Source organism: Cladophialophora bantiana (assembly GCF_000835475.1).
Source record: "Cladophialophora bantiana CBS 173.52 unplaced genomic scaffold supercont1.4, whole genome shotgun sequence".
NCBI classification, from domain to species: domain Eukaryota; kingdom Fungi; phylum Ascomycota; class Eurotiomycetes; order Chaetothyriales; family Herpotrichiellaceae; genus Cladophialophora; species Cladophialophora bantiana.
Genome location: NW_015971578.1, coordinates 108,252 through 130,543, shown reverse-complemented (window position 1 = coordinate 130,543; position 22,292 = coordinate 108,252). Strand labels below are relative to the sequence as shown.

The 22,292-nt window shown below is 51.7% G+C and overlaps 9 protein-coding genes across 9 annotated transcripts; 5 read left to right on the top strand and 4 right to left on the bottom strand.

Moving 5' to 3' along the window:
• Positions 1 to 179: 179 nt before the first annotated feature.
• Z519_02859 (uncharacterized protein) lies at positions 180 to 1,061 on the top strand (the record flags this gene model as incomplete). Its single annotated transcript, XM_016760614.1, has 1 exon — positions 180 to 1,061. One exon carries the CDS (start codon positions 180 to 182, stop codon positions 1,059 to 1,061), a length of 882 nt encoding a protein of 293 aa, XP_016622464.1.
• A 1,620-nt stretch (positions 1,062 to 2,681) lies between these two features.
• Z519_02858 (uncharacterized protein) lies at positions 2,682 to 5,053 on the top strand (the record flags this gene model as incomplete). The annotated part of the gene is made up of 10 exons (XM_016760613.1): positions 2,682 to 3,348; positions 3,408 to 3,428; positions 3,485 to 3,588; positions 3,642 to 3,812; positions 3,863 to 3,959; positions 4,018 to 4,089; positions 4,146 to 4,184; positions 4,267 to 4,517; positions 4,638 to 4,866; positions 4,935 to 5,053. 10 exons carry the CDS (start codon positions 2,682 to 2,684, stop codon positions 5,051 to 5,053), a joined length of 1,770 nt encoding a protein of 589 aa, XP_016622463.1.
• Positions 5,054 to 5,781: 728 nt separating this feature from the next.
• Z519_02857 (uncharacterized protein) lies at positions 5,782 to 6,969 on the top strand (the record flags this gene model as incomplete). Its single annotated transcript, XM_016760612.1, has 4 exons — positions 5,782 to 5,967; positions 6,045 to 6,122; positions 6,188 to 6,400; positions 6,478 to 6,969. 4 exons carry the CDS (start codon positions 5,782 to 5,784, stop codon positions 6,967 to 6,969), a joined length of 969 nt encoding a protein of 322 aa, XP_016622462.1.
• Positions 6,970 to 7,274: 305 nt separating this feature from the next.
• On the bottom strand, positions 7,275 to 7,868 carry Z519_02856 (uncharacterized protein; the record flags this gene model as incomplete). The annotated part of the gene is made up of 1 exon (XM_016760611.1): positions 7,275 to 7,868. The coding sequence occupies one exon, from the start codon at positions 7,866 to 7,868 to the stop codon at positions 7,275 to 7,277; it is 594 nt and encodes a 197-aa protein (XP_016622461.1).
• A 455-nt stretch (positions 7,869 to 8,323) lies between these two features.
• Z519_02855 (uncharacterized protein) lies at positions 8,324 to 9,983 on the bottom strand (the record flags this gene model as incomplete). The annotated part of the gene is made up of 5 exons (XM_016760610.1): positions 8,324 to 9,041; positions 9,092 to 9,216; positions 9,395 to 9,467; positions 9,519 to 9,666; positions 9,722 to 9,983. 5 exons carry the CDS (start codon positions 9,981 to 9,983, stop codon positions 8,324 to 8,326), a joined length of 1,326 nt encoding a protein of 441 aa, XP_016622460.1.
• Positions 9,984 to 10,600: 617 nt separating this feature from the next.
• Z519_02854 (uncharacterized protein) lies at positions 10,601 to 11,533 on the top strand (the record flags this gene model as incomplete). Its single annotated transcript, XM_016760609.1, has 1 exon — positions 10,601 to 11,533. The coding sequence occupies one exon, from the start codon at positions 10,601 to 10,603 to the stop codon at positions 11,531 to 11,533; it is 933 nt and encodes a 310-aa protein (XP_016622459.1).
• A 3,080-nt stretch (positions 11,534 to 14,613) lies between these two features.
• Positions 14,614 to 17,216, bottom strand: Z519_02853 (uncharacterized protein; the record flags this gene model as incomplete). The annotated part of the gene is made up of 5 exons (XM_016760608.1): positions 14,614 to 14,684; positions 14,733 to 14,951; positions 15,057 to 16,845; positions 16,893 to 17,043; positions 17,107 to 17,216. The coding sequence occupies 5 exons, from the start codon at positions 17,214 to 17,216 to the stop codon at positions 14,614 to 14,616; spliced, it is 2,340 nt and encodes a 779-aa protein (XP_016622458.1).
• A 2,797-nt stretch (positions 17,217 to 20,013) lies between these two features.
• Positions 20,014 to 20,671, top strand: Z519_02852 (uncharacterized protein; the record flags this gene model as incomplete). The annotated part of the gene is made up of 3 exons (XM_016760607.1): positions 20,014 to 20,091; positions 20,139 to 20,222; positions 20,270 to 20,671. The coding sequence occupies 3 exons, from the start codon at positions 20,014 to 20,016 to the stop codon at positions 20,669 to 20,671; spliced, it is 564 nt and encodes a 187-aa protein (XP_016622457.1).
• Positions 20,672 to 21,020: 349 nt separating this feature from the next.
• Z519_02851 (uncharacterized protein) lies at positions 21,021 to 21,816 on the bottom strand (the record flags this gene model as incomplete). The annotated part of the gene is made up of 2 exons (XM_016760606.1): positions 21,021 to 21,466; positions 21,510 to 21,816. 2 exons carry the CDS (start codon positions 21,814 to 21,816, stop codon positions 21,021 to 21,023), a joined length of 753 nt encoding a protein of 250 aa, XP_016622456.1.
• Positions 21,817 to 22,292: the final 476 nt, after the last annotated feature.

Here is a 22,292-nt window from a genome sequence, read left to right as displayed (position 1 = left end):
TTGGGTCTTTGTGGTATTTATCGCGACCGAGCAGTTACTCTCTATTCAACGTGAACCACAGAAGATCCTTCGCCACTAAGTAGATTACGCGCAGCATCCAGCACCCCCTGAATCGCGCGTCTTTGATTTTGAACCAGTAGTGCCGAATCTCCAGAGACCTATTCATTTTACATTCAAGCATGTACGTCAACCGGGGACGGAGGGCGTATGGGACACATCTCGAAGGCGGCGCGGGGTCCGTCGCCGCGGCAAGGTGTAGAAAAGCATCACCTTATCGGCGGGCATCTTCGAAATCAATTATCATATCACGATGGCGGAACAAGGAAATCGCGATCAAATATACAGAAGAATGGATGGATCGAGGATTCCAGCTTGATCGGCTCGCCTCCGGCGCATCCGGGGTGGCTCTGTTCCCTGCTGAAAGCTGCCAACAACATTCCAAGGTCCAATACGCTGTCAGTTCATACTCACAGCCTCTCACACCTGCTGCTGACCCGTCAATCATCCTCGGTGCAACCTGGAGTGGCTTTGAGGATCTATCCCGAGACTCTCCTTTTGCTGAAGACAATACGCCTTGGAATGTTACCAGGCGGCCGATCAGCCGACGATCGGACTCCGTCTATTCTTCATTTCTGAATGAGATCGAGGCGGGATTTGAGAATAAGGACCTTGAAACCGAGTGCTGTTCAAATAAACCATGCTTCCAACTTCCCCAGTCAGCTCTGCCCGGGCTCAACATCATGCTGAATCTTGCGACGACTACGTCGGAGGAGTGGAATTTTTTCATGACACTCGCACCGCCGGATCTCCAAGATCCATTAAAACTCATGGATGTCGTTTTGAGAAAGCGGTATCAAAACATGGATACGTCACAAGTGGATGTGCAAGACCCCAAGGACAACAATCCTTCGAGAGATCGATTATCTGGACAGGCCATCACGGCCTACAGTACGGAGCTTTCTTGGCACCTGGACAATATAGTTGCTGATCCTGGTCGGTGTCCTCCCATCACCAGAATTTGTCGGGAATATATGACCCCACCAAGAATCGACAAGATATAGAGAGCAAAGCATTCGCTTCGGTCACTTAAGGAAATCATTTCAACTGTCACGTTGGAAGCCCATTGAAGCGTTGGTGGGAATTCATGCATTCACTAGTCAGCGGTGTGTATCTCAATAAGCTCAAAAAGATCCTGGAGACGATGAAAAAAGATACTTGATCCCCTTTCATCGTAGAGGCGGATCACGTGTTTGCCAAAAATGTGAGCACCGTGGACCGGGACAATCATGCCGGCGTTGCCAAAGCGAGGGGCAATTGAAGTCCAGAGGAGGCGACCAAACACGACATCCGCAATGGCAACCAGAATTCGATCTCACATCAGAGAAGTTCGATGGTACTCTGGTGGTTGCAACTTACATAATATGATATCATCACAGGCGACTTGCGGTACGAGATGGCCAGTGCAAAGAAGCTGGAGGCGTTCTCGAGAGCCTGTAGCAGGACTGAAAAGGGTGCTGTAGACGATGAAGAGGGACGTCGCTTTCTTGGGGGTTGACCAATTCTAGACCATTTGTTAGATACCGCATGCAAAGGCCTATCGACCACAGGCTTACCAAAGGGTGGCGGGAGTCGTCCGAGGCTGCGGAACGCGAGAGAATCCCCTCCGCATCAGGTGTCGGAGGGACCGGTCGGTCACCTTTGTCGTTCTTGGAGAGGCACCAGGTGCTCACCCGACGTGTTTACATGCTCTTTCTCGTTGGCCTGCTTCTCAGACCTTTCGACCCTGCGTTAGGGCTGGACTCCTTATCTAGGGAGATCGGATCAGTCTGTGTTCAATAAAATTGGACTAAATACACCGCAGTCACAGTGAAAAAATAATAGTCTCCAGTTCACCTAACACAGAAGAGCCCATTTAGCCTATACATTCCGGGGTTTGGGTCACAGAGTCTGGGTTCAACATCTGTGGTCTGGAGAGGGGTGCAGATCCCCATCAATACTTGTCAGAACAGGCTCATGGACCACCAGGTTCTCCCGGTCCAGCTGCTCGGCTTCCGGATTTCTGAAGCGGTCATGCATGCAGTTGGGGAGAGTGAGCCCACGGAGCCTTGCGACCGAAGCAAGTTGCTTTGATTCGCAAAGACGTGGATGTGGAAGACTCTAAAGGGCATACCGTGACTAAGCCAGCCTGCAATTATTTTTCCTGTATTAACAATAAAAATTCTCGATCGCGCCGAGGTCCAACTCCTTAACCTAGGCTCCCATTTCGAGGGTCCCGCTTAATCGACTGGAGAATGGATGCTCTGAAATTGCACAACTGTCTCTGTCCTGGCAATGAAGTGTGTCTCGCGCTCGTGCGTTTGGTCTGTAGGAAATGCTCTGGAGCCCTCCTCCGCTAGCACTGTGCCGGAACCCGAGACACTATTCTGCCTGGGCAGCCTGGAACACACCACCTAGTTCGTCCAACGCTTTAGAACACGCCACAGACGGGGCTTGTGAAGGCCTGTAGCTAGGAGATGTCTTGCGGGGGAGGCCAGCCGCCCGTCCCCCACAGCTCCGGGGGCTCTCTTGCAAGAGGAGTCTAAACAGCAAAATGTCCGCGCTCAGTCGACCCGAGCCATGAATATGCCCTAAATTATACAGAACAGACCTTAAGTCCTTTTTGTACGGATACAGATACAACGATGGCTTCATCGCCTTTGGAATATCTGCCCTGTACTCTGCCCTCTCGACCTCTACCGGCAGATTTGGATTCAGAGGCTATCTGCAACAGTTTTCAAGATGTTCTATACCATCCGGATGCATCCATCTTAACGACCGACTCTTTGTGGCGGGACCTGTTCGCTTTGACAGGCAGCATTCGCACCTTCTATGGAGCGGACAAAATCGTCAAAATCTGGAAGACGCTTACCGCCAACGCGCGCCCGAAGCTCTTCAAATACGTTCAAAAGAGTTCGCGCGCAGTCCGGGTTGGAGAGGCACAGTGGATTGAAGGCACGTTTACCTTCGCGATCGATGACACTCCGGCCAGAGATTGCACGGCCATCATTTCTTTGGTTCCAGCCGCAGATGGGAAATGGCAGATCTGGATCTTTCGCACGTTGATTGACAAACTAGAGAACCATCCAAGCGTCGACAAACTTGCGCCGGCCAACGCCCGCACTACCGATACCAAGTCAACCCTATCGATACGAACAGCGCAGGATGAGTTCGATTGTGCAATTGTTGGTGCGGGCCAGGCTGGGTTGAGCGTCGCCGGCAGACTTCAGTCGCAAGGGGTCAAGTACGTGCTCCTGGAGAGAAATGCTGAGGTTGGCGACAGTTGGAAAACCCGTTATAAATCTACCAAGTGTGAGTGCTGACTTCGGACGGGCGAGCTTTGGTGACTGACCTGAGTGGGCCACAAAAAGTACACACTACTCGTGAGTCTTGTATGTGACACGGTGAGCCAGTATGATCGACGTCCCAGACTGATCCCACCCCGCAGCGCATCTACCTTTCGACAGAACTTTTCCGCCGCATTATCCGCAATACCTTACCAAGGACGACTTGGCTCAAGGCTACTTGGACTGGGCCAAGAAATATGCCATCGTAAGTGCTCGCACTCCTCCAGACGTAAGCTGTCGTTGTTGAACCGAGAATAGAATGTGTGGCTTTCAACCACGGTTGTATCTGGGCGATGGCACGAAAACGAGAAACGGTGGACACTTGATCTTGTCCAAGACGGGGAAATGAAGAGTATCACGGCTACCCATCTCGTGATGGCTCTGGGTGCCGGTTGTCAAATTCCCACGATGCCCACGTACCCCGGTATTGTAAGATTTTGACCATCACAATAGCTTTAGAGAAGCTGACAACGTTCCAGGAGCGCTTCCGGGGTACAGTTGTCCACTCTGCCAACTACACGTCCGCTGAAGGATTGGAAGGAAAACATGGCGTCGTGGTTGGCACCGCGAACACAGGTGGGCATCCAACGCTCAGGAGCCTCAAGTGGTATCATTACTAACTCTAGAGACACAGCTCATGATGTGGCCGAGGATATGGTTGCCGCGAATATGGCCTCAGTGACCATGGTCCAACGGTCGCCTACCTGTGAGTGCAACACGTTCCACAGGCTCTAGGAGCAAGTACTGACAAAGCAACCTCAGACGTGCTACCGGCGGAATATTATACCAAACTGCAAAACTGTAAGTTAGGAGCCATGGTACTTCCCTTTGCATGGCACAAAGGTCCCAAATCTACCGAAATAGAATTCTTGACAATGTACAGTATCGTACAACCCCGAAATCCCAACTGAAGTCGCCGATCAGATGAATCTGACGAATCCGCTGGCACTGAGTCGACATCTCAGCATGTTCATGCTCAACGAAATGGCGAAAGCTGAGCCAGAGAGATTTGATGCACTAGAGAGGGCCGGTTTCAAGGTTATTCGATACGGGGACATCATCTACCAGGTTTTTGATCGGTTTGGCGGCCATTATATGGATGTTGGAGCATCCGCAAAGATTGCCAAAGGCTTGGTACGTCTCTTGCATATTATAACGGCTCCTAATGAGGTTTGGACAGTCTTGCGGGCTTTGGAAAGTCGAACGAACTCTATCACGTCGTCCTATGTGCTGACCCTTCTTTTGGCTTCGCAGATTAAGGTCAAATCAGACGCGCTGCCCCTCCAATATACCGAGCACGGACTCAAGTTCACCGATGGGGCCGACATCAGAGCAGATTTTATCGTGTTTGCCACCGGCTTCGTGGGAAGCATGAAAGTCGCCATCCACGATATTCTGGGCTCGGACGTTTCCGAACGCATAGAAGATTTCTGGGGGATCAACGAGGAAGGGGAAGTCAAAGGCGCATTCAAACCCTCGGGCCGTAAGTACATCCCACGACGTTGTCTAATGATCCTTCACCGCGAGCAGACTAACATCACTCCTGAACAGACCCGAATCTGTGGATGCACGGAGGAACCTGCATGCATGCCCGATACATGTCAAGATTTGTTGCCTTGCAGATTCGCGCGGCGCTGGATGGGACGCCGCTACGTGTTGCTGCAGAATAAGAGACAAATCATGGAGAGTGGACAGAACTGCATTGGAAGTAGAGTAGCTGCGCCCAGGGCCTCACATCTAATAGTAGAGAGGACCAGTCACAGATACCTAGTACAATGCTATCAGACCTGAGTTTCGGCGCTTGAAGAAACGATATTTTGTAGATACAAGCCCCCCCGAAGTCTGCAATCAATTCACTTATACATAGCTCCTGAGAAGACTGACCGCCTGGGTCGTCATGCTTATCGTGACATAACTATATCTATCCCGAGAGGCTGTTAGTCTCCTATCTATGCTCGACCCTGGTCTTAGGTTCTCAAACCAGCGGGAGATCCCTACTTGGCCGAGGATAAAGAAGCCTGCCATTGATACACACGAGGGCTCGTATATGAGTATCTGAGGTCCCCATTTCCCCCACATGGTTTGCATCCTCGGTCTGCTCATGCCCCGGCGTTGGGCCGGGTTCCCGGCCAGACGAGACTCACCCGAGGAGCAAAGATGCGCATGAAATTTCCCACTGAGTCGGGAATAAGATGACCGTATGCTGACCGCTCTAGGAGAATTCAGAGACTACTCAAGTCGGAGATTAGATTCCCTTCCTAGATTCAAACTCGACGAGTCCCGCGGTGAGACCTTGGTAGCTCAATATATCATTTCCTCAGTGCGAAGTCTCTTGAACTGGGCTTCACTGCTCTACTTCGCTGGTTGTGGCAAAACTCAATCTTGTGCGCAAGAGACCATGGCTGCCTTTTCACGTCTGGTCCGATTCAGCAATCCGGCTGGACAGATCTTTTACGGCGAAGTGCCGGGGGTCGACTTCGTCACCCAAGAGTCGCTGCAAGGCAGGAAGGTCGCCGTGTACAAGGGAGAGACGCCGTTCGAAGACGACTTTGCTCTGACGGGTCATCAGGAGGAAATCGCAGAGGTACATACAAACAAACTCTTTCTCGTTGCACAAGGAAATGTTTCCTGTTACCACGGCTAACAAGAATCACGTCAAAGGTTCTTGCTCCGTTGCCGTATGTGCCAATCTTTGAGTGCGTGGGAGTCAATTATCTCAAGCACGTCCAAGAAGCCGGGGTATGTATGGGGTTTTTCTCTCTGCTCGCGAAACCCGGTGTATTCTCATTCCGATCTTCGTGCAGGGCGAACCACCCAAATATCCCGTCATCTTTAAGAAACCGGCAGGTCAGTCAACCTCTGAATTCCTTAGCTGGTCTAAGAAAGGGCGAACCATCATAAGATTGTCACATAAACCCAATCATGCTGACGCAATGTTTACGGCTGCAGACGCCCTCGCCGGTCCTTTTGAAGACATACCCATCCATCCCGAATGCCAGTCTCAGATGGACTATGAAGTAAGCAATATCTGTTGTCCATAAACTCTCCTTGGTTTCTTTGCTGGCGATGTACAATACTGATTTTTCGGTGCTAGGCTGAACTGTGTGTCGTGATCGGCAAGGACTGCAAGAACGTGACTGCCGAGGAGGCCTTGAACTACGTGCTGGGATACACGGCTGGAAATGATGTCTCTGCACGCTATTGGCAATGGCGCGAGCGGTCCGGCGGTCAACACGGCTCCGCCAAAGGATTTGACAAGTTTGCTCCCATCGGGCCCGTCATAGTATCGCCCAACGCCATAGGAGACCCGCACGACTTGTGGCTCAAGACCATCGTCAACGGGACCGAAGTTAGGCAACAATCACGGACCGATGATCTGATCTTCAAGCTGCCCGAGATCATAAAGCACCTCAGCCGAGGCACGACCCTCCGAAAAGGCACCGTCATCATGTCCGGAACTCCTAGTGGAGTGGCCGCGTTTATGAAACCACCGGGATTTTTGCAAGACGGAGACGTGGTGACCGTCGAGATTGAGAAGATCGGAAGGATAGAGAATAAACTTGTCTTTGAAAAGGCGAGTCTGTGACGAGAAGAGGATGTTCTTCGAGAGAAATCGAATAGAATTTTCACCGTCTACAATACAGCTCACATAGCCAAAGGAAATGGCGCTGCACAAAAGATTTCTTAACTAGTTGGATAACTTGGTACAAGGGTAGTTATTTGTTATCATCCTCTGACCGGTTCGCCATCCGTCCCAAGTTTTCAAAACGCGCACATCTGCAGCAGGACCCACGGATCTGGTCTCGAAAACATGCCCCTACCATTCCAGGAAACTCTTGAAGCCATTGTGAACCGCTGGTTCCCATTTCATCAAGAAATCGTGGTGTCATCTTATTTATGAAGCGACGGGTATGGAGGATTTGGCCGGGGACCAGAGCCGATCCGCCGCTTAATAGATTTATGGTCCTCGCCTCCGTGCACGCGAGCTGCCAGCGCCTCGGGATCAAAGTCGAATCCGATGGCGTTCTCGGCAAATTCTGGTGACATCATGTACTCATTGACCTCGTCGACGGTGTCGAAGTTGTCGACCTGGGTCTCGAGATGGTTGCCGTCGGGATCCTGATAGTAGATGGACGTAGTCGGGCCGTGGTTCACACACCAGATGGGGTGCATGCCCAACTTCTTCCGTTGTTCGTATGCCAGCACCAGGTCGTCAAGGTTGTTGTAGGTGAAGGCAATGTGCTCTAGGCCGCTGCTGAGGTGGTCCTTGGGCGTGGTGTTGGGCATTGCCCCAAGGGCAATGCGGTGGTGTTCCTCGTCGTACGCTATAAAGGCCATGGATTTTCCGCGGAAGGCCACCCAGCCGCCCAAGAACTGTACATAGAAGTCGATCATCTCGTCCAATTTGGTCGTCCGCAGCAGCACATGGGCGAGGTGTGCCGGGCTCTTCACCCTTGGAAGATTGCCGTTGGTGGTGTCGGTCATGGCGATGGTAGGGACTAGAGATATTTCGGTGGGATTCGTTCAGATTGGATTCGATCAAGGACAATGTGGTCAAGAGTCGGTCAGATATTTGAAGAGTCGTCCACATTGACTCTTTTGTCAGCATGGAATCTCTGCGCACCGAAAGTGCGGGGGACCGCGGAATCTAAGCAACATATGGACGCGGATCATAGGTATGCTCCAAGCTAATATTGGCAGGGGCCTTTTGGCTTCCCACACGCACGTCATCTGATGTCGTAGAGACCGAGGGCAACACCTACGTGATTGCGTCCTCTATCAGAGCTTCGAGAGCGCGGACAGGACGCCACGTCGTTGGTAAACCGCACACTCTATCGAGCTCAAAAGACGAGGCTATAAAGTCGTGAGTGAACTCATGTCAAATACCCCCCTAGAGAGGCCAACTACAAGATACAATCAAAAAGGATTCCCTTGCTTCTTTAAACCACTCTTTCTCTATCAAGAAGGCTGACTCGGAACTCGACGCCAGCTTGTTTCATCCGGTCGACCAGCTCCATTCCCCACGTTGCCGGCGTAACCATGCCTTTCAGTTTCCTTCCCAGGGTATCGCCGCCTTCTAGCAGCGTCAGTGCTGCTTGGACTACTAGCACGCCCGTCAGATAGTACGGCGACCCCTTGTAATTCAATGAAGCCATGACTCGGCACGTAGGTTCGCAGTCGGCAGTGGCGACAGTCGCGAAGGAAACTCGGTAATTCGCAAATTCGGACTTTGGTGGCCCGCTGCCAGAGGGCGGGAGGAGCCTCTTCACCAGCCATCGAAATGGTGGGAGGAGCCTCAGCGCCGTCCGGACCAAGGTCACGGTGTAATGCGTCAAAAAGGCCTTCAACCGTTTCCCAATGATCTGGTACTCATAGAACCGGAAGTTATCGCCGTAGTATTTCCCTTGCTCGTATAGTCCCCACGACCTGTAGACAATTCCAATATCACACTCGGCTTGCGGAAAGTGGGTCACGACTCCAAACGGCGGGATATAGCGCGATGCGAGGAGTCTGTCGAGCAATGACACAGTGTCGCCGGTCTTGGACGGCGGGATTGGACTGAGCGCGTACGGCCTCAGGGCGCGGAGTGTGAATCGAAACGAATACGTTTCAATGAGGGACACCATGGTAGCCAGGCTGCCGGCACTGGGCCCGCCCCTGAAGAGAGGTTACCGAATGACCGAGCTACGTTTCAGAGTTGATCTCACCCCAACTCGTGGAGAACGTTGATGCTCTCCTTAACACCCACGCCGTAGGTTTGCCGGATTTTTTGAACGCATAGGTAGGTCAAAATGTCGGCCGGAACGGAGTCCACACCAGAATGAGGGGCAAGCTATAGCCATATCAGCTCACCAGTCCGTCTGGGATTGAAACACATTGAAGAAGGGCCACTGTGCCCTCAACTTGCCAGGAGTGACACCTAGAAGCAAATTGGTTTGTCTTATAGCAGAATAGAAAGGACCTCCAGAGACAAGGCCCCATCCAAGAGTCCAACAGTGAAGCAGGCTTACCACAACGCCGTTCTTCTTCGCCAAATCATGATACTTCTGTAACATATCGAGTGTGAAAGGCGTCTCCCCGGTTCTAGGCAAGTCAGAGGACTCAAGCCACGCTTGGTGGTTACAAGGGTTTTACATGTCAAAGTAATGCGTCTTGGACTTCACGCACGCCTCGACGACAGGCTCGCCAAACTTGGCGAAAGGCCCGATTGTAGAAATGATCAGCTGCGTCTTCTGCGCGAGCTGTTGCAAGTCGTCGCGGTTGAGTTCGACGACCTCAAGGCCTGCAGATGGTCCCAATTAGAAGTTGCTCTATCATCAGGCGCACTGATCTCGTACCGGGCTGAACTCGATTCGCATTGATGCTTTTGAGGTCATCGGCGAGTCGAGAGAGTTTCAAGCCATTGCGTCCCGCAATCGCCCATCTCAAATCCGTCGCGATATGCTCTTGGATGTACTCGGCGGTGAGCCGACCAGTGTAACCGGTAGCTCCAAGCACTATCAAGTCGTATATTCGAGATCCTGAAGTTATGACGGGGGTCATACGAAGTTTGTCCTCAGTACAAACCCCGCGTTGGCGCTCTGAGGAGGAGGAGCTCATATTTTCTGGTTGCTGGTTTCACTGGGACGATGGTATCGACGGGATGCATGAGGTGAACCAAGTTGGCAAAAGCGACAGACAGGCAAAAAGGAAGATCGAGGCTCTTGTAGCTCTGCTTTTCGGTGCTAGGCCAAGAAACACCATCATCCAGGCCCCGGACGGTTGACACTGACAATTTGCCGATAAGGGGGCCGACTAAATCCAAGGCATAGCAGAAGACCCGGAAGAGCGTAAAGTACCACGTAGTGAGCCCGTGGGTGGAGATCACGACAGAAAAGAGCTTAGACTCTAGGCCAATCTGGACATACAATCGAATTCTTGTTCGACCAAGTTGGCAAAGTCAATGGAGTGTAAGTACTACAGTACCGCATCTATGAGCACGAGAGCCATGTGGGGGAACGCGATAGTGATGTGGGGGTATTGCGGGGTAAAGGGTCTCTCAGCCTTGCCCCCTGTTCCCGCTTTCAACTGGCGACCAATTCCTTGACACCTTGAATATACCATTAAGCAAGCTTACAACAACGCACGCCTTCAAATCAGACCGGGTACCTACGGCTGACACGCGATACCCTCCCTACCAGAGTTCTTGCCAAAGGATCCTGAAGACTGTGCCCCAGATGGCAACCTCGACGGCGACGATGGTCATCAAAGTCCCCAATACGGCTCCTGAAAACCAAGATGCTGACTCCCTACAAGGGTACCCTAATCCTTCCATCCAAGACGACCCGGTGGCCAAGTTCAATGTTCCCAGGGACGACGAGCCCCTTCTCACCACCCGCTTTCCACGCATCCCACGCTTCTGTGACAAGTACGAAGAGAGAGAGTACTTGAAAGGCCGCCTCGCCCTCGCCTTTCGCATTTTTGGCAAGCGAGGGTTCGACGAAGGAGTGGCTGGTCACATCACACTTCGGGATCCCGTCAACCCCAACACCTTCTGGGTCAATCCATTTGGCGTGTCTTTTAACAAGATCAAGAAGTCGGATCTTATCCTGGTGGACGAAGAAGGCAATATAATCGGGGGCGGCCCTTGCAGGCTCCTCAACACCGCAGCGTACATGATCCATTCGGCGATCCACAAAGCTCGACCGGATGTGATGTGCGCCGCTCACTCGCACAGCCTGTACGGCCGTGCCTTTTGTGCCTTGGGACGGCCTATCGACTTCATCACCCAGGACTCGTGCGCGTTTTACAATGACCTCGGCGTCTATCGCCAGTTCGGGGGGATTGTCTTTGCCAAAGATGAGGGCGAGAACATCGCTAAGGCTTTGGGCAACAAGAAGGCGTGTCTCCTGCAGAATCATGGTCTATTGACCGTCGGCCAAACCGTCGAAGCAACCGTTTTCTGGTTCTGCTCTCTGGAGAAGTGCTGCCACGCTCAACTCCTGGCCGACGCGGCTGCCGCCGGTCGCGGAGGCTCAACGATTAAAATAAACAACGAGGAAGCAGGCTATACCGCCCATTCTATCGGAAGGCCCTGGCCTGGTTGGTTCAGCGCTAAACCTTTGTTTGAGGACATTGAAGCGGAGGTCGGCGACCAAGTTTATCAATAGGCATATACTGCACCGATTTCTGCAATAGGGATAGCAATGGTCATTCCAATTTATTACCATGTTACAGACCACCTATGAATTGCGTTTGACTTTATGTGTTGTTGATATCACTAGTCGACCTACCACACCGCATTCGAGATCTAGAGCATGCTGGGTGTTGCTCAGAGCGCTAATCCCTAGAATGTATTTGTGTTGAACATCGGGCTGTGTAACCGCTTCCAAGCACACACCGATCTAGTAGAGAATTGGCGGGCTAGATGAAGAGGAGCTGGTCCCGGTAATGGTAGGACCGTTGATAAGGCGACGACGACCGCAAGTAATGCTTGCCTAGCCAACAACGGTCAACGAAACGTAGGGCGCCCACCTTTGAAGAAATAATTTATCATATTTCCCTCCTTTCGCAATTGACCAAGAGGAAGCCGGTTCGTTGCCCGCAGCACTTCTGCGAAACCTAACCTTATCACCCGCGTTGAGGAACAGACTCTCGGGCATTTCAACAGATATTTGCTTCATTGGCCCGTTTATCATTGAGATAGCCTGATACGATACCAGGAGACTTATCTAGAAGTTCCGGGCTTGTTAAGTGATCTAATGTCCCTCCATGCCGACCACCTTCGCCTCGACTGTAATTAATAGACAGCTAGAGGATCCGAGTTAAATATCTACGGGACTAGGGCTGGTAAGTGCCTACGCGGATTCGGTCAGGCCAAAGCCTTGTCGTACCGTCTAGCTTCCGTGCTGTGCCGCTAGCTCACAACAGTCTCTATTCCGAGTGAAGCCGCCCCAGTTATGATCTGCTTTGACAGTCCTGAAGTCGAACCAGTCGCACATTCTTGTTGTTGGCCATATTTATGATGATCAAGGCACAAGCAACAGTATGTCAATCTTAAATCTCTCAATCGAAGCCAGAAACGTCTTCAAATTCGAACTTCGGAATGACTATTACGCTGTCACCTTGTTATGTCGAGATGTGGCACACAGCAACGAGACCGCATATGTGAGAAAAAAGCATTAAGCGCAGGGTGATATCGTGGCAGTTAGGCGCGAAGACGTCCCTCATAGGTCTGTGGAATAGTTGGAGCTGAAGAAGGTTTACAGTCTCATTGAAATAAGATATCATGATGGCCTTAGGAGCGCCTAAGGTGCCGCTGTAATGCCAAAGGAAGGCGATATGACGAGAAGCTTGTCCCTGCGTGAACGAGAGAGTATCTACTTCTGATGAAGTGCGGCATTCTTCGATCATCTGTGACACAGTTAGGAAGCTCTCCGGGAGCGATTCGTCGCTCGACGGCTCGCAGAGAATGATCCAATCTTTCACAAGTCTATACTTCGATGCTGCTTCCATTGCCGGTAGGAAGAACCGGGGGAGCCATGAAGAGAATTTGCTCTTTCCAGGATCTGAGCTAGTAATCAAGTTCCTCTGCGCTTTACGTTGAGTTAGTGGGGGATGATAGACCGTTCACGCGATGCAATGGACATGAGATTGTCAGGGTATCAATCTAACTGTGGTCACTATTTCCCGCGCTAGAAATCGGGGAATCGGACTGCTATCCGGGATTTCAAGCAGACGTCCTGCCAATTTTCCTGGACGATACAAATAGAGTGCAGTTTCCGGCCGTCGCTGGAACCTGAATTCGAGACTGCGCATTCTGTATGCTCAGCTTTTTATCTTACCATATAATCCAACGTGTAGCGAAGGATTTAGAAGTCCGTATTCGCGTCCCGGGGAGCTGTTTCTCCGAAGCTGTCTAGCACTTGAGGGGCCGACCCTCTTCTAACGGGGAAAAAGTTGTGGTTGATGGTCGATTACGTAGCGAATTGCGTAACAAGATCTAAAGGACGGGGTTTTTAGATTCAAGTCAGTCCGATTTCCCCGCCCGGGGCGTTATTGTAGTTAGTGGCGTATCGCGCCAAAATGCCGGTGGCCGGGGATGCCTCTTTACGCTAGCAGTGGCAAGGGCAGGCGAATTGGAAAGATTCGCCTCGCTGGAAATTACACCTCTCCGGGTAAGTTTGAAGCCTCGACTTTGTGAGATCAATACCATTTTCGCAGCGACAAATCTGTGAGAAACCGCCGGTGCAGCCGCCTGTCCCAAATGAATGTTTGGATCTTGTTAGTCTGATCGAGATCCGTCTGTGGGCAGGATCCCGTCAGACGACGTAGAGTGATGGAGATAGTGGGCGAACTGCTCCATCATATGGGAAAGAGGACTATCTCCGCTCTCTAGGCTGGCAGCTATCCTCGCCAATTGACCAAGAAGCTGTGTCAGTTTATCAAGGGAACAAGATCTAACCTCTCGATTCGACGGAAGTCGACTTCTATGTGCACCAGGCAAAAGGAATTTGCCAAGGAGGCTGTCTCAACGGCTTCTCCCCCACCTTAATTTGAGTTGTCGGCTGGGTTCTATATATAATGTCCGTCGTATGGTGCCAATAATGTTCTGGCACGATATAGCTCGGCCTCGCAATGTAGCTCTGTGGGTAAACGTTGCTTGAAACCGTGGTCCACTGAGATAAGTGAAGAGTTTTGATGCGACCGTAATTCCCCGTGGGAGCGTGGGCCAACTTCGAGAAACGGCAGCTTGTGTGTTAGTACGCTACCATCATGACGTCCTCCATCTTAGCAGCCTCTGAAGCCTCTCCATGGGGCGGTTGAGAAGGGTCGACGGCGCTGTCTTGATCTACAGTGCAGGTGTCGGATGGAAGATATCCTCGAACAGACCGGGCAGGCCGATCCAAATGGCCATCTCACGTCAATGTCTCCGCCCACTTCTTCATGGCTGGATGACAAGGCTAATTACAGTGGTCCGGTGCATCCGCTATGACTCCAAAGGCCGGGTCGCCCGCGCCGCAATTGCCATCATCCAGGAGTCGGCAATGTGCTACACCAATGCCTCAACCCTCACGACCCTCACGGAGACCTCGCCTTGCCGGAAGCGAGCGGGTCGCTAACGCATAAGCGGGATGCATATACCTCCAATAACGCTACCCGGGAACGCAATTTTCTCCTGCTGCCAAAGGCGCAAAGCAAAAGCTCTTAGAAGCCCTCACGGATCCATATCAAGGGTCAATCTCCGTCTTCAGCGGGCAAATGTTTTCCCGCGCATGTGTGACTGGAAGGTATCAAGCGCGTGTCGCAGAGTTCGGGTGTCTGGCCATTTAGTCAAAGCTCACCCAGAAGATATGAGGAGAGACTTACAGGTGAAGACGGATCTATCCATCGACCGACGGCAAAAAATCAGGGGCGCGAGTGCGCGAGCGATCTCATCATTGCAATAGATATCTTGATCCTCAACTTCGGCAATGACCTCCGTCAACAGCGCCTTTAGCGCCCTGACTGACGCATTGTCTTCAATGGTCAATCCGTCTGGAGTCTGTGCTGGTTGGCCGACAGAGAGCCACCACGACAGAATGAGTGCTGCACCATTGGGTCTAAGTTAGTATTGAAGCGTGATAGGAGTAGCCATACTCTACGGAAGAAGGTGCGCCAAGTGCCACGAGCTCGAGATGCTAGAAGACTTACCGGATTCGTATGCCCCCATGGCTCCGTGAGGACCATATACATCAGGAGATTGTTGGAAGTGGCTGATGCCGAGTTTAGCACGGACAAGCCACGAATTTGCAGCATATCGCACTGCTTTGTACGCTTCAGGACGCGGATTGAATTCGGGAAGTGTCTGTGATGTCGGCATTCCACCAGCCGGTGCTTGCTTGCCAGCTATCTCTTTCAGAGTGCGCAATTCATCGCCCACATAGAGGTGGTAATAAGCGGATCCGAGGAGGGGGAAGCTGTCCGAGATCAGGGGATTCAACTGTCTGAACATGACTTGGCCTGTCCGTAGATGTCGGCGGGTCAAGGTTTCCCAGGCCCCAAGCCCTACATCTATTTTGCTGGTGAACTCGGTCTCGAATATGTCGAGCGATCCGACCAGTAGTTTCATCCGTTCGTGGTTGCAGATGTAGAGAAGAAACCATCCGATGATCGAGAACAAGCCGAAACAGCTTAATTGCTCGAGAATAGGCTTTCCCTGGAGCAGAGACTCGGCTAACGTCAAGAAATTGAGAGCGCCATGTGGGCGTGAAAGCCCCCCAAGGGATGACCATTCTTGTGCTGAACGAGCCCTCCAAAGATCCTCGTCAAGAGGGAGTGGTACATGTCGCAAGAAATGTTGAGTATTTGTTTGAAAGGAACCGTCGTACGCAAAAAGGACAGCGCTCAGTGAACAGCTCCACGACGCTAACCGGCTGAAAGTTTCGATGAAGGACCAAGTTATCCAGTCCTGCTCAGACTCGGCTCGTTTGTCACTTAAATCGTCCAAACCAAGCCTCAGCATCTTGGAGACAAGGTTGAGTTGGGCTTGAGAGCGCTGGACAAAACTCTGGTCATCGCTGAACGCCCCAAAGTGGACACAGAGCAGCAGAGCTTGAATTGGCCCAAATTCAAATTGCGACGATGCGCGGACCTCATCTTTAGTCTCGTGGTCTAGTAGGGTACAGGCTGCCTCGTACGCCGATACAGCAAATTGAGTTTCAGACGTAATGAGAGCTCCCATCCCGAGCATCGCGAGCACCAACGCCGGGGCTGTACCACACAAGCTGAAGGTAGCTTGTTGGACAATTGGTACATGCGGGTCGACACTGTCGAAATAGGCAGATAGGCACCGCAATATGCGGGAACGCCGTGGAAAGGAGAAGTTGTTCAATAGACGCGTACTCAAGATGACTTTCTGAAACCGATCTACATCTTGGGGGCTAATATCGAAAAGGTGAGGGGCTCGGGCTTCGTCTGTCGCTCTTGGTAGGAACAGACGAGCCTCGGAAATATCGGCTTCATTCCTGGCGGCAAGAGACTGTAAGGCGGCTGGGTCGAAGTCCGCAGGAATCGGCGTGGTACATCCAGTAGCATTGGCCACAAACTCGGGCAGGAGAAAATCTTCCAGAAACATGAGATCCTCGTTAAACATTGCCTGAGAGAGTTCTGGCATGGCCATCGACTGGGCAGTTGTATCCATAAAAGCAGAGCCTGCTGAGAAAGAATGTGTGGAGCCTGACAGCGGAGCGGCCGGCGCCTGGGTGTCGAGAACGCCATTCGATGTAGAATTGCTCGCGTTTGCGTCCGGCCCTTGATTCACATCCGTAGACGAACGTGCTGGCCCCCACAGGTTGAGATTGTTCGTGTCGGGTAGTGCAAGCGTGGTCGAATTTCTCGGGGCGTCGAGACGCATCATATTTGGATCCGACATAGATACATTGAATTGAGAAGGGTCGAAATTGTTCATCCGAGTGTACATGTCATTCGAAGGCCTGGTCATCTTCTTCTGGTCAGCACCCGCGTTACACGACCGAGAGCTTCACATACTCCCGAGAGAAATTGCATGTGATCCATCCGGCTAGAAGCATCGTTAGTGTGAATGTTGGCGGTGCTTCTCAGATTGTTGGTGTCTTCGTGCTGCTGCTGAGGCTTCGTGACGCCCGTCTGCTCGTGTTGCAGGTGATCCGTATCGGGGGACCTGTTCAAGGAAAGATTAGTCTCGCCGTGGTCTCGACGAAGAGTATCGCGCTGCTAGCCGTACCGGAAACGCGGTGGATCAGAATTTTGAGCGCATCCGGCTTGTTGAACTCTGGCCACAGTCCCTGCGTCATTGTTTGTATCGCCATTGTCCCCGTCTGCGGCTTCAATCATGCGTGAGTACGGTACACATTTCCTGGTATGGCGCAGTAAGACGTCCGAGCGGGCAAATCGTGCATGGCAAGCCTTGCACTTGTTGGGTTTATGGTTTTCATCTGCTCAGGGCGCGGTCAGGCTTGAACAGCCACTCGGGGGCTTAGGGCGACATACGTGAGAGCAAGTGACGCTGGAGATGTTCTGCCCGGACGAAGACCCTCTGACAGACCTTGCAGGCATGGGTGCGACGTCGCTCGACAGACTTAGGGCTTTCTGGACCTGGTGTCAAATGCATCAGCTTCCCTTGTTTTTGTTTCTTCTAGCGCGATCGCAGGAGAATCAATGAGATCGGGCAGGACATACCAGGAGATGCAGCCATCAGTCGCAGCTGCGGACTTTCTGTTCAAGCGGGCCCAATATCGTACTAGTATGAGCAGCTCGTACAGCAGACAGAAACAAGTTCAAGAGTGCCATTGCCAGTAGGCGTGGCCAATAATACGGATGTTGCTGTTCCTGTACTGAAAAAGAGGTTCTCCGGAGGTGCGGCAACCCCAAGCAACAACTAACCCCGAAAGAGTAACCCCGGAGGGGTGTCCTCGGTTTGCGGGGGTGCGCTAGGGAGAGCCTGGGAGGGCCAAGACCCTCGGCTCCGGATAATGTATGTCCCGAAGACAAGTTAGTGCCGCGGTTGTTCCGGGGCGGCGTCCCCCTTTGTCCCAAGGTTAAAAGCAAAAGGAGTTAATAAAACGGCGACCAGACTGGCAGCGAGAAGGGCCAGCGTTGCGCATACATTCCTTGTTCTGTCGTAACCAATTGCTAGGGAGCCTAATGGAAGTAGCTCTGGCGATCAAGTATCGTTCTATATTTATCATTACTATATTAGGACAGCTACAACTCACTCTGAGCCCTACACAATAAACGCAACAAAAGGGCCAAGGTACTTAGTGGGGGAGGAGCGTATAAGAACCTCAACCCCCTCCTCAGCTCCTTGAAACCCCTTTAAAGGCTTTAAATCTCCATCGATACGCCTAGTATACGAAGCGTATTATCGCTCAATACTTTCATTGATCCGTCTACTCGTCAGTGGCCTTCACTTACAGGAACTAATGCAAAAATATATTAGGGTTATCGGTGGCCAAAGAACTCTGAGCCCGTGAAGTTCTTGTCGATGACTACCTCTGCAGAGTCTGTTGAGGAGTTGATTCAAGTAAGCAAGATCCAACACGAGAGACACAACCTGACGCGCCAAACACAAATTTACCAAGCTTCCATTCCGCAAAGAAGATACAGAATTGGTAGAAGAGTTGGCATTGCTTGTCCCATGGGCGTACAGTTATCAAGAGTAGGATTCTTCGATCTTGCCTGTAAGCAGTGCTTCCACTTGTCTCTGGCTTTCTTGCTCTTTGCCTTTTCGCTCACTAGAAGATCGTGTCTTGATGCTCAATTGGCCCGTGGACATACCGAAGACGACATGCCTGTCCTCGGAGGAAGCATCAGACCCAATGACAGCCAACGAGAGAAATGGGAGACGGATACTTCGAGCCTGCGGCCACATTTCATCCTGTCGTTTCGAATACCTGTATGGTTCCACCGAGGCCGCTATTGAAGACTCTCGTACTATTTTATGCCTAGCAGAAGGACGTGACTATCTTTTGATGGTTCTTGATTATGTGCAGAGGTCTGCGGAGGACAATGTCTAAGACCGCGATTTGGTCCTCGGCAGAAGAATTATTCTCGCTGCACTGTTGTTCCTGAACATTATCTTCATCTTGGACAACACGGAGGCGTCCAAGAGTAACTTGAACCCTGAAGATCGACTCGAACAGGTGATGTCCCAGTCGTATTCGGCCCTGCCCTTGAAAAGTCACGAAAGTATTTTCCTCATGTTGTTACAGCACGTCGAGATGGCCTCACCTAAGGTCGACGGCAGCCTCTTGGTCTGGCTGAACTTTACTGGCGCTATGGCAAGCCAAGTGCGACCGGTGGCAAGTGATCCTGCCGACCTAAGTCAAACATTCGGGCGCCGTGCTTCACAATACGCACTTGAATGTACCGCAAAGGCTCGCCAGGCACTGTCCGGGTTTCTCTACGACTCGAGGCTCATGGGCGGCTATCTAGCGACGATTTTGGAAGCCGGATGAGTCTGCATGGCTGAAATATAAGGTATCAGCTGATGGCACGTTACACAAACATTCTGCTGGCTCGACTGCTACTTCCTCCTGGCGCTTGGTTTCTCGGCTCGGAGATGGTGATTCAGCGTTCCAGGAGTGGAAAGGGAAACCTCTTAGCAAGTGTGACAGAGCTGGAATTGACATCAAGCCCAAACAACAGTGAAGCCTACGCAGGAGGATTTAAGAAGAGCTTTCTCGGTTAAACTCGTCATTGAGTGCTTGTTATTTGGTGTCTTGCACTGGGAAAACCTTTGCAGTCCCGACCTGAGTTGATCCCATTCCTCCATAATCTCCTGTTGCGTTGTCACAATGCATCTGAAGTCATCCCTTTTCCGGCAAGTACTTTTTTCTTGTTGGCAGCATGTCTTATTCGATTTCTCCCTACCTCGCCCCAAATCTGCCACAACCTCCTTTCGGCTGACGGTCCTCATCTTATCTTTCTGCAATCCACTCTTACCGAACGGCATATCAATAGCACCTATGACGAACTTTTCCCTCCTGAAGCATTCTTCTGCACCTCCGAGTCAGCATCCCTTTCGCCAGAGCAGTTCTTGGTGTCAACCGGGCGCCCATCCACTGCAATAACAACTACCATGCTGATGGCACCAAGTCGGTGATCCATCTCTATCATAAACACGACATCAATGACAACTCCGAGTTCCTACCACCGGAACAATAACAATATTCTCCTCGAACGCCAGGATAATGGGACTCCCACCTCGGTATATGACAATCTCCCTCGCCCTCACGACGCCGCTAATCTCCATAGTGCAGAAGTGCCGGCGACAAGGAAAACAACACGTTCTATACTTTTTTAATCCAGCTCGGAACTCCGAAACAAACCTTGCAGATGGTTCTTCAGGCGGCTTCAAGGTTCGGTTCCTTTACTGACATTTCTAGAACTTTGATTCAGCTTCAGCGGACACTTGGGTGTGGTCCACAGCTATACCGGACGCCAATGATGTCCCCAACGCGACCCTCTTCGATCTTCTCGAATCACTCACTTTTCAGAGCATCTCTGGCAGCACCTGGCAAGTCCGGTATGGCGATGGCTTTGCCGTTTCTAGAACAGTCGGGACGAACGTTCTTAAGGTGGAAATTATCGTGATTGAGAACCAGGCTGTGTCTGATACTGCCATCACGATAATGACGGCCTCCGACGGACGAAGTTTTTCGATAGAGCTGGAGGAGCGTGGCTTTCCCCTAATGACACGCTTGTTGAAGATATGCCAACTTTCTCGGTTGCTGTGGGAAATCTCCAAGTTGCCACATTCGTGCCGGCAAGCAAGCCTGGATGCTTGATCTTGAGAAGATCTGTAATGGTTGATCTGAGCTGCTCATGGCAGGAGATATTAGCTCTCCTCGGGGTAGTGAGCTGAGAAAGTTTCCAGCTCCGCGAAATCGTTCTATGACTAGCTAAAGGCCCTTCTCAGACAAAGAACTTGAATATGTACTCGGCTGTCGGATTATGAAACAACGCCTGCGATATTACCCCCTTGTTGGGAGGCTCGTCCGGAAAGACAGAGGTCTGAGGTTCGTAAAGGTTCGTCGGCCTCGGGCCTTTTTGGGTGAAGACTTCTTTTGGCCGGAAGTATTGTCCAAGCACGTTGCCACCTTTCCGATGACAGTTGGGTCAGCCATTCCACTGCTCTCATAATTTGGCTTGGCCCTTTTCGATGGTGGCCCCGCTCTTCGCATTGATCGGTTTGGACGTCTTAGCTTCAGAATCGAGCCAGTACTTCCGTGTACCCTTGTCCAAGGTGGCCGGACTCCAATCTATGCCCTTAAAATTCTGTTTGGCATGCTTGAACGTGTCGCCGACTGCCACAAGCTCATTTGTAACGGCCACAAGCTTGGGCAGGGCATAATCTGGCAGACCCTTTCCCCTCAGAGCGTGATATAATCCCTTTATGAATCGGCCTTCGATCTCGCTATCGGGTGAGCCGTCGAAAGTAATGACGACGGCACCGACCTGCCCATCGTAGCTCTTGAGCTGTTTAACAACCGCCGCGACGTCCCATACGTCCTGCGTTCCCGATATGAAGGCTCGCACTTCATCTGCACTGAGGTTTTCGCCTTTCCATCGAAAAGTGTCGCCTATTCAATCGACGAAGGTGACCCAGCCGAGTCGGTCTAGCACGAGAGGGGATCGCCACTACGTTGCCAGAGGTCACCTTTGGCAAAAGAGGTCGCGCAATATTTTGGTCTCTGTAGCCTCCGTGTCCGCCAAATACTCGGCATAGAATGCCCATGCTCTTGAAACTAGCGATTACCTCTCCCGGTTCGTCGAATGCTGCAACCACGCAGTACCCTGTCTTCGGATCCCTATAAGGTCCATCTATGGAGTATGCGGAGAACAATCCACGACAGGTCAGGCAGGGCAAGTCTGCTGACCCATCTTGCAACGTCTGTCGACTCATTTCCTCGTCTGCCGCAGCAGACCCCATTGTGAAGGTTTCCAGCAGACAAGTTGTGGCCCCCCCCCCCCCCCTGCCAGCTTCCAGTGTTGGCGAGTCAAGCCAAATCTGAACGCCAGCTGGTCCGCGGCTTGTCTAGTCGCGATATGCCTATTTGTCTTTCCAGGCTAACGACAGCGCTTTCCACAGACAGTGGTGAAGGGGTAGCCTACCGTAGCCAGCTAAGCTTGTTCTGGAGTGGAATTTCGTTTCCAGAAGCTAGATCGACAGTGTTTGATGTACCTCGCCCCGTTCGAAATTAATGGAACCATCTTGCCAGGTTGCTAGTAATATTGTGGATGTTGAGAGTGATTTGGAGCGTGTGTTTAGATGGCGACACTGTTCAGCCGGGAATCAAGGCCGTGGCGCGAGATATTTAATGTATCTTGCGGTAAACGCTGACATTGCAGGAATTCGCGGATACTAGCTTCAGCTCTTGTCGTAAGTTGCTGCTAGACGTATGCACG